We start from the raw sequence: 10,777 nt of genomic DNA, 5'->3' as shown, positions 1-10,777 counted from the left end.
CTTTCGGCTATCAACGCCACCACATGATGCATGATTAACTGTCCCTCGCTTTTTAACGTTATTTTCACGAAATTAGTAAAATAACGTTAAAATTAGTGCACTTTCACTTTTGCCCATGAGTGCCTACACATATATACATTATATGCGTATACTGCAAGCGGGCGTATAAAATTATTAATTATTTTTCTTTGATAATAAAGACTCAAGTTTTTTTTTTTTTATTTTTTTTTATAAAGAAACAAAAAAAAAAAAGAAAAAAAAACTTTAGTCTTTATTATCAAAGAAAGAAAAATAAATAATAAATTTTTGACAAAAACACTATTGCAAAAGCGACCGTGGTGAGTATTCCACTCTCGAACAGACAGAGATGACGTTGTTCATCTTTTGATGATTCCGTTTCTGAAGAGCCACTTTTTCGATCTCCAATTTAATATCCGATTCAGGTACATAATAATTCCTACCAATGCATCTAATCTAAAAGCAAATCGCCCTTATTTTATGCCGATCAGCTTTTCAATCTCTTCACTCTTTTCCTTCGATTCACATTAATTATTAGGTAATTGCTGCAATGCATCAAATCACACAATGTGTTGTTATTTGTTCGATTCTTATTGTTGTACAATCGGATTTGTATGTTCATATGTTACAATTTGTCTCTTAAATCGCACATGCATCTTCATCGTTTAATCGAATTTGCTTTACAATCGTTATTGTTAATTGAATCAGTTTGTGCATATGCTTTAGATTTAGTTTATATGCTTTAAGTTTTATCAATTAGGTTATTTAATTACAATTATGTAAGAGGAAAGGGAATTAATTAACTGGAAATTTGCTGCATAAAATGAGTTATTTGACTGTTAATGGTTAATTAGGTTAATGTCTACTGTTATTGATATGATATCTAGGTTTACTTTCTCTTTTTAGTGTTGCTATGTTTATCTCTTCTATATTTGTGACAAGCTGACTACCATTTCCACTAGCCATTACATAGAAACTTTCTTCCTGGTCCCAGCGATACTTTGATACCATGTTAAAAAAGCAATGATAAGGGTTCCATGATCCTGATTGAAATATCCTCTCGGATAACCATACTTGTAAGTCGTAACTTCTAATCATGAATGAACTAATAAAGTCTTTGACGATCGCCCCTAGAGAGCCGATGGATTTTAATCACATCAACGCTGAATAAGAATAGGTAGAAAAGGTACACTTACCTGAAAGGCTTTGTTCTTTAATAAAGATGTAAAGTTATAGTTTGGCAAGCTGCCACCGACTCAAATCCGTCTATTTATAGCCGATTCAATAAAGGCTCTTTGTTAATAACTTTGAGTCTTACGTGTAGCTTGATATGGGTTAAGGTTCAAACCTTTACTTCCTCTGTGTAACCAACCATAAGTCAGTCATGCACTTATTTATATTCTGTAGCTAGGTTGATATTGGTATTCGGGTAATGCGGTATTATAATAGTATCTTGTGGCAAAGAAAGTGGGTGTGTTGTTTAAATAAACAACACCAAAACCTTATTCGTCCAAGTTTAGCCACATAATAAGTCCATTATCATAATCTTTCTAGGGACCACTAGTAGATAAAGTTTGTGGTTTTCTATGAATTAGGCTATTTTCTCTCTTTTCAGCCTAATATTTTGACAAATTTATCTTATCTTTGCAGCCAACAGAACATGAAATAAACTTCACGCTTCACACATTAGCAAAATGTTTTCATATGGTCAGGATCCTGATGTTGTTCGGTGGGGTCTTCAGCTCTTTGATGGTGGGCCACCCACTGACAACGGGTATTCCAGCTACGGTCCACAAAATTACACAGATTGTTATCATGATCAATATTCAAGGGAACTCAGTTACAACACGGAATGTGTCAACACAGAGAACGAAAAACATCATACCCTTGAACCTTCTTGTGAACCAATTGATCATTCACAAGCATCATTTTACTTACAGGATTCTGATTCACTTCATCAATCGATGGCAAACTGCACTCTTGGTAACAGATAAGCAAAATTTGTTCTTGTTCGGTTATTTAAGTTTTTTTCCAGTCTAATGATGTTTGTATGCTTTATAGGAGATGATGAGAACACAAATGATATGCCATGTGGCAGCCCTACAAGGCAGTTGGACTATGAAGAGGAATTGTCTTACTCATTGGAGCTGAGTGATGAGTATGCATTTGATGATGAAGTTGGCAAGAGGTTGAATCAGATGGCTTCTGTTCCTGTAAGTGTCGTATCTTGGAATATAGTTATCTGTTAGTGTTTTTACCAATCAGATATATAAGAAATTGCTACTGGATTTCTGTATAGCATGTCCCTCGAGTCAATGGAGAAATACCTTCTATAGACGAGGCAACTTTAGATCATCAGAGGCTACTCGACAGGTATTAGGACGTACCATAATTCATTATCGTTTTACCTAATTATTATTATTATTATTATTATTATATTTGTTAGTGTGATATAAGGGTTAAATAAATCGTTCTTCTTCAGGCTGCAGTTGTACCAGTTAGTAGAATCTAAAGTTCAAGGGGACGGAAATTGCCAGGTGAAAACTCTTAATCAAACAGTTAAATTATATTCATGTACAAGACACATCATAAAAGCTATGTGGTTATAATTGCTTAATATGAACTCTGAACAATACGTTTCATTTCTCAGTTTCGAGCTCTATCAGATCAAGTTTACCGTACAGCCGAGCATCATAAATTTGTGAGACAACAAATTGTAAATCAGGTTGGTCTAAACATGTTAGTTTTCTTGTGATTATTTATTCATTTTGAATTCTACCCTTTCTAATACTGATTCTCTTTTTCACAGCTTAAATTACATGCAGATATATACGAGGGATACGTCCCCATGCCTTATAGTGATTACTTGAAGAACATGGCAAAGTATTTGCCGCCTCTTTTCTCTTAATTTGGTTAACACTTATTTCCCATGTTACCATCTTACCTTGTATTTATTTTTTTTTTTTTTAAATCTGTGTAATAAAATTAGGGCCGGCGAATGGGGTGATCATGTCACTTTACAGGCTGCTGCTGATTTGGTATGAGATTTCACGTCGTTGTAGATATATTTCTTTTGCATCAGTCTACATAATCTTGACCAGTATATAACATTGATTGATTTATGGTGCAGTATGGCATCAAAATCTTTGTAATCACGTCGTTCAAGGACACCTGCTATATTGAGATTGTTCCAAGTGTTCAAAGGTCAAATCGAGGTATTATTTTTTGTTTGCTGCCCTTATGATATATAGTATAGGATAGTAAGGGAATTATAATTAACAAGATGCAATATTATATATAAATTTGACTTAATTGCTTTTTCTTTTTATGATAACTTTGTGGCAGTAATTTTCTTAAGCTTTTGGGCAGAGGTTCACTACAATTCAATATTACCCGTGGAAGGTAATAACTAATAACTCCATATTGAATGATTATGAATAATAAGAGACTGGTGTGGCTCTAAAATCCTAATTAAATTCCTATAAATCAGAAATTAGTATAATCTCTTTCCCCCAAAATAAATGCATATACTAATTTCTGATTATGGAGGATGTATTAATGAAAACCAACAAGGGTGGTGTAGTGGTGACTGATAATTCTTTTTTACCATAACCTCTTGAAGGCCACTTGCCTAACGCAAGCTATGATTTATCTGATCCCATTGGTTAGTAGGCTATTAGAGGGGTCTTGTAAGTTTTCCGGTAACAGGGTCTCCTGGTTAAAAAAAAAAGGGTGAGTTTATGAAGTTAGATGAAGTGTTACATGCTTGGTTATCTTTTTGAGGTCGCGTCGTGATTGTAGTAATTTTGGTTTCTAATCTTGTACATGGTTTATATATGCAGATGTCCCAAATATGAGATGATAAAGCAATGATGTAGAAGATGGGAATTTGAGTGGCTATTTGACATGCAACATAGTATCTACTCATTTTTATTGGGTATATGTTGCATAATACCTAGCATACAACAACATATTTCATTTTATGATTTTCTGTATCAACTAGAATGTTTGTTATTCTGGGGAAACTCTTAAACCAGAACTTGAGAGAAGATCAATAGTTGATCTTTTATCCATGATCAAAACAAAGCTTAAAATATTAAAAGTACACCATCCAATGCATCATATGATACAAATTAATTAAGTGCATCAATGATAGGCCCCACTACTAGAAATAGCAAAAAAAAAAAAAAAAAAAAAAAACTGTTCTTTTTTAAAGAATATAAACTTTGAGTTAAATGTCATTTTAGTCCCTGTGGTTTGGGCTATTTTGCTAGTTTAGTCTAAAGGTTTCGTTTTTCTCTTGTGAGTCCAAAAAGGTTTCACCGTTGCCATTTTAGTCCACTGGGTTAACGTCATCCATTTTTTCTGTTAACCAGAAGAGCAATTTGGTCATTTTATATGTGATTCTGTTAACTAGAAAGACAATTCGACCATATAAAATGACTGAATCGCCCTTCTCGTTAACAGAAATAATGGATGAAATTTACCCAGCGGACTAAAATGGCAACAATGAAATCTTTTTGAATCCAGAGGTGAAAAATGAAACCTTTGGACTAAACTGGCAAAATGACCCAAACCATGGGGACTAAAATGACATTTAACTCGTAAACTTTTGATCTTTCTATCAAATGCTTGTATATTTGTTATATGATATTGTGGTTCTAACTCTAACATGAAAAACATGTTTGAAAGAAGACACGTGAACTTTATGTTGGATAAAAGCTGATGATAAGGTGATGGAATATTCATATCTTTAAACAATTACTATCTTTAGTCATATATTATATGAAAAGCTCACACAACTCCATACAAGATCTTTGTAACACTCGAATTGAGAGTGATGGATGAGATTCTCTTAAAACCAGCTAAAAATATATGATTTTCTTAAATTTATCCTTCGACATAAATAGCATGTCTCGTATTATAACCCTTTTTGAATTATTTTGATTAGTTAAACAACTAACAAAATATTTATTTGAAACAACCCATGTTTTGTATTTAAAACCTTAACACCTAGTATCAAAAGTACATATCCATCAATGTTTAATGCCATATACAACAAAAATGTTATTGTTCGGTAACAAATATAACAATTTTAAGGGATGGGTGTCAAATTTGTGTCTTTTGTTTTATGTAGTGCAGTGGCGGACCCAGAAATTATTTGCTGGGGGTGCGAATGAGGTGTTCAACCATATTTTCAAGGGGTGCGGTCGGGTTTTTTGCCTAAAATATACACTAAATTTTTTTTTTCAAGGGGTGCGGCCGCCCACCCTGACCACTATGTAGGTCCGCCCCTGATGTAGTGTCATATAGAAGTCTTCCAAAAAAAGGATGACTAGTCTGTCCTTTTAACTCATCACAAAGTTTTATTGCAACAATGGACAACTTCATGAAAGAGTGTCGGTTGGTAGTTATAATAGTTGACAGTTATACAGTTATCATTAGCGGTAGCAAGAACTCATTCAGATAATATTGGCATATTGACAGTATCTAACCATAAGTTGTTGATAGCTTGAGTTACTGTTAATTGAGGTTATTACCGACAACGTCTTTATTGTCTGTCGATCATAGTTGCCAACTTGCAACTGATGGACCAAGTTGCTGCTAATGATAACCAGTTACTACCAATGATGAATTCACATGCAACTTTCCATCATGTATTTTCAAAGACTTTTTAACATGATAATCAACTTTTTATTCCATTGTGAGCACCACTACTTGACCGGGTAGCGAAACCCATGCCATCTAAATTTAAATGACTTAATGACACTAAAATCACCAACAGTTTTATCATTCTGTTAGTTGCTCTTGACCAATGTTCAGGGATAGTTTATCTTCAAAATACTAGTAACTAAGAATAAAAGTAAGGAATTCCTTTTTTTGACAGATGGTTCTTCACAAGGCCAGATCCTCACCTGATGACAGACGCTACGAGAATGATGCTAAACCCTCTTACAGGACCACAGAACGGGCATCTCAATCTCCAAAAATTAATAAAATGACAAATTCTATCTCTTCGCGAGGCGGTTCAAGGGATGCGGCCAAGAAAACCTTCAATTGAGTTCATGCTTGAAACTTAGTTTTTAAACCACTAATAATAATGCCATAACCATCATAGCATAAATATCAATATTTAGCACATAAATCATCATAGTTATTATGAAACCAAAACAGACAGTTTCATTAAATAACTTGATAGACTTAACGAAGACTCCGTCTTTTTTTTTTCAAGAACACGCAATGGATTAAGGAGATTGATTAAATGTCAACTTTAGTGAATATGTTTTTTTTTGTTTTTTTTTTTTTTTGTTTTTTTTTTTTTTGTTTTGAACAGTGTTAATTTTTTAATTTGTAAGTGGTGAATATGTTAATAACTGATAGTTTACTTCTAATTTATAAAGAACCGGGTCTCTTAAATTAATTTTTATATTGACTGACTAAATAAATTTATAGGTCGTGCATTACGCGTTTAACTTATGAATACGTGCTCGGTTTATTTTGAGCTTTGTTTCAAAAATATGAGTTTGGCTCTAAGTAGTTTTTTAGGCTTGAAGTTATCTCGGGCTCAAATCATTTATTATTTATTAGTTAATTGATATACACTTATAATTTGTTTTTTATATATTTAAACTAGGTTAAAACCCCGTGTGTTACACGGGTTAAATAAATATAATTTTATACATTAAGTAATAAAAAAATATATCTTAAAAAAGCACGTGTTGCATAGGTTGAATAAAACTGCGTATTACAACGGTTGAATAAAATTGTGTATTATATAAGTTGAATAAAATGTAATTTAATCGGTTGACACATACAGTCATCAAAACATGTCTTTAAAAATGAATTTTGAAGTACTATTTATTAATTATAAGGGAAAACAAAAAATAGATAGCCTCAATAAATGATACGCGTCACTCATAGGTTTGTTTATTATATAGTATAGATATAGATTCGTAGACTATACTCATATAAGTTATTTAGTTTAGAATTAATGGAGAGAGAAAAAAAAAAGCTTAGCCGTTTAAAAAAATATAAGTTATTTTATTTATAATTTTTGTTTTATATAAGACATTCGTAGACTACAAAGAACCTATTTTAACGATCATTATTTTATATTTAAATAGAAATCAGATTATTATTTTCTAGCATACCCGTTTATTCACCCAACAACAAATTATAACCTGTAATATATTAAGCTGTGAATTATAATATAATAATATGTCAGTAAATGGGTAAATTCAAAATAATCGACTTTCGATAATACATATTTTTAAATTTAATATAATCAATAATTTTAGTACTATATAATAATGATTAGATTTGATTTAATATTATCTTTTAAATTGATGATCAACATTTATCCTCAAAATTGTAAATTAATCCTTAAATGTTTTATTAAAAAGTTAAAATTCGATTAGAAAATAAAGAGTCGTTAGTTTACCCAAACTAAATAGAACATGAATGATATTATCTTCTAAATTGATGATCAACATTTATCCTCAAAATTGTAAATTATTTAATTTAATAAGAAAACAAAAAAATAGATAGTCTCAATGAATGACAAGTGTCCCAAAAATGGTTTCTTTTATTATATAGTATAGACTAGGTTATCACCCGCGAACTTCACGGGTAGAAAAATTTACTTTATATTAATCGAGTTATGTCATTAAATAAAATAAAAATACATGTTTTCAAACGTAATTTTTTTATAATTGTTTTGAATTGAAAGTTGTAGTCAATGGGTTGCGAGTAAGGTCAGAAACTTCGGGCAAGAACCGGAGGCAGAAACTTGCCTCTCTGAACGGCCCATGAAATAAAAAAAAAACTTTTATTTTTTTATAATAAAATATACACATGAAGTTGTTCGAACCTGCAAAACAAACTCATTTAATTAAATTTAGAAGTTAATAGTTTAAATTAGAAAATATAAACAACAAAAACTTTATTCATTAAAATATACACATGAAATTGTTAACCTGAGCTTCACCAACATCTCTGCATCATCGACATCGCAGAGTACATCCAAAATCATTTAACATCCTAAACCTGTAACAACCACCCAGATAAGAGACTTAATCTTCCAAGTACCTCGAATGGTTTGTCGGATCGTTCAAAATCCAGTATGTTTAACGCAACTTCACAGCTCTATGAAACAATCGGCTCTGGATCTTTGGAGAATTTCTCAAATAGAGATATACTTTGGTCATCTACAAAAATGGTTTATTAAGGTCAGAAACATCAAATTTTTCATAAAAGTGTCCCGAGTCAACCCAACACAGCCGTTTTGACCCTAAAAACCATGTTTGACTACCTACCCAATATAGTCCATTTTCCACAAAATATTATTAAAAAGTATAGTAGATTTTAGAAGCATGGTTACCTTATATTTTTGGTTTTAAAAATGTGGCAACTCCCTCTCTATCCTCTTTTCTCTGTGTTAAATTATTCTTTTTTTCCTTTTCCTTTCAGTTTTTCGTTCAGAATATAATTCAGATTATAAGAACCTCTCATTTTTTATACTTAAATGTGAATCTAATTGTTCAAACTTATTTGTCTACAATCAACAAAATCTCATATAACCAGCAATTTCATGCACAATCAAAGGTGTCACAATCAAACACAAACATAATTCAATCTACACATCTCTCAAAACACAATCTCTAACATCACTAACCTGTAGCAATAATTCAAAACCCTAACTAATGTGTTGTGCACTCACTAATATCTGCTACACATGTCTCACTTATTCATCTTCACAACTTCAAACACATCTTATCTAACACTTTATGCCAATCAACAAAATCTCATATATACATAAACCTTAAATATTACTCAAACACATCTTATTTAATGAATCAAAATAAAAACACATAAACCTTGAATATTACTCAATTTATGACTACTATCCCACAAAACAAAAGTTTGTCAACAAATTATACTAACTTATGCAATGGTAAACCATAAAAATAACAAATTAATTTAGATGATTAGCCTTGCAGAAAACCCAAATCGGGAAAGTTTACCAGAATCGTTAACGAAAAAAATCAGACTCAGATTGGGTTACTCAAGCGGATATTAATCACGAAAAAATCAGACTCAGATTGCCATTACTTCAAAATTTAAATTTAAAATAATGATTGACTTCAAAATTTAAAATTTAAAATTTAAAATCTGAAAATCAAATCACTAATATCCAACCCCGTAAATCAAGCAAACTTATAAGGAAAGTCTAACCTTTCAAATTTAAATTCAATTTACAGTTTCGAAATTTAAAATCAAACACATTAATGGCAAACTTTCAAATCTAATAAGTTATGTTCAAACTTATTTGTCTACAATCAACAAAATCTCATATAACCAGCAATTTCATGCACAATCAAAGGTGTCACAATCAAACACAGACATAATTCAATCTACACATTTCTCATAACACAATCTCTAACATCACTAACCTGTAGCAATAATTCAAAACCCTAACTAATGTGTTGTGCACTCACTAATATCTGCTACACATGTCTCACTTATTCATCTTCACAACTTCAAACACATCTTATCTAATACCTTATGCCAATCAACAAAATCTCATACATCAATCAGCAATATAATGCACAATCAAAGACCTCACAATCAATTTCAAACATCAATCAATATACAAAATTTCTCAATGCACAAATTTTAATATCACTAACCTAATGCGCTACTACTCAATAATGTGTCGGTGCCATGAAAAAACATCATAACCTTAACTAATGTGTTAACTTACCAAGGCTCAAGGCTGTATATTTTCCCAATGTTGTTTGTCCGATGCATCGTCACAAATCTAACAACCGAATCAATCAAATTATTAGTTAAAACCCAATAAACAAAGTATACTAATATCCTATCCCGTAAATCAAGCAAACTTATTAGGAAAGACTAACTTTTCAAATTTAAATTCAATTTACAGATTCGAAATTTAAAATCAAACACATTAATGGCAAACTTTCAAATTTAAATTTAACATAATAATTGACTTCGAAATTGAAAATTTAAAATCAAACACAATAATGGTTTATTTCAAAATTTAAATTTAGAATATGGATTAACTTCAAAATTTAAAATTTAAAATCTGAAAATCAAATCACTAATATCTAATCCCGTAAATGAAGCAAACTTATTAGGAAAGTCTAACCTTACCAAGCAAAACCAACCGACATGGTACCAATTTACAGCAATAGCAAGCATATCTCTGTCCAACATAGTTGCAGCCAAAAACTCCGGACCATCCAAAATAAACACCTAATGAATCAAAATAAAAGCACATCCCTAAAATTACAAATAATATAGTCAAAGCATCTCATAAAAAACATCAGGATTTCAAAGCATTCAAAATTTAAAATCAAACACAATAATGGTTTACTTCAAAATTTAAATTTAAAATAATGATTGACTTCAAAATTTAAAATTTAAAATCTGAAAATCAAATCACTAATATCCAATCCCGTAAATCAAGCAACTAACTAAATACAAAAATTATAACTCAATGACTCACGATAAATCATCATCAATAATTTTAAGACATTGACATATGAAAGTTGTTCTCCCCACAATAAGGTTGCAAAATCATATGGTATTTCCTATCAATCGAAACAAAAAAAAAAAACATATAAGTTGCAATAACTTATTGTGTGCACAAAACTGAAAACTTAAGAAACATACCAAAAATATAGGATCATAGTCCCCAATCAACTTTAACAACGAAGGAGCGTTGTTTTCATGA

General features: G+C 31.1%; 1 protein-coding gene and 1 long non-coding RNA gene across 3 annotated transcripts; one reads left to right on the top strand and one right to left on the bottom strand.

Annotated features, from left to right (window-relative positions):
* Positions 1-311: 311 nt before the first annotated feature.
* On the top strand, positions 312-4,128 carry LOC110904279 (OVARIAN TUMOR DOMAIN-containing deubiquitinating enzyme 12). 2 transcript variants are annotated; one of them, XM_022150117.2, is made up of 11 exons: positions 312-443; positions 1,669-2,001; positions 2,080-2,231; positions 2,318-2,391; positions 2,501-2,555; positions 2,669-2,743; positions 2,828-2,901; positions 3,008-3,056; positions 3,149-3,233; positions 3,364-3,420; positions 3,861-4,128. In XM_022150117.2, the coding sequence occupies exons 2-11, from the start codon at positions 1,713-1,715 to the stop codon at positions 3,878-3,880; spliced, it is 930 nt and encodes a 309-aa protein (XP_022005809.1). In that variant the 5' UTR covers positions 312-443; positions 1,669-1,712; the 3' UTR covers positions 3,881-4,128. The 2 variants fall into 2 exon arrangements, with proteins under 2 accessions (XP_022005809.1, XP_022005810.1); XM_022150118.2 differs by having other exon boundaries at positions 330-556.
* Positions 4,129-7,704: 3,576 nt separating this feature from the next.
* LOC110906069 lies at positions 7,705-10,772 on the bottom strand. The gene is made up of 5 exons (XR_002573632.2): positions 10,717-10,772; positions 10,190-10,296; positions 9,782-9,838; positions 7,995-8,225; positions 7,705-7,888 (listed from the first exon to the last, which is right to left on the bottom strand). It is a non-coding gene; the product is annotated as an uncharacterized LOC110906069 (long non-coding RNA).
* Between the last annotated feature and the right edge of the window lie 5 nt (positions 10,773-10,777).

The sequence above is a fragment of the Helianthus annuus genome, chromosome 14, assembly GCF_002127325.2.
Source record: "Helianthus annuus cultivar XRQ/B chromosome 14, HanXRQr2.0-SUNRISE, whole genome shotgun sequence".
Classification (NCBI taxonomy): domain Eukaryota; kingdom Viridiplantae; phylum Streptophyta; class Magnoliopsida; order Asterales; family Asteraceae; genus Helianthus; species Helianthus annuus.
The sequence above is the reverse complement of the archived record's forward strand: the minus strand, read 5'-3'. Positions and strand labels throughout refer to the sequence as shown.

What these genes read in the sequence shown, in the direction of transcription:
- LOC110904279 (XM_022150117.2), top strand. Translation starts at nt 1,713, where the DNA reads ATGTTTTCATATGGTCAGGATCCTGATGTTGTTCGGTGGGGTCTTCAG. An exon ending in TACTTGAAGAACATGGCAAA is followed by an intron (nt 2,902 to 3,007) that starts GTATTTGCCGCC and finishes TAATAAAATTAG; the next exon opens with GGCCGGCGAATGGGGTGATC. An exon ending in TACAGGCTGCTGCTGATTTG is followed by an intron (nt 3,057 to 3,148) that starts GTATGAGATTTC and finishes TTTATGGTGCAG; the next exon opens with TATGGCATCAAAATCTTTGT.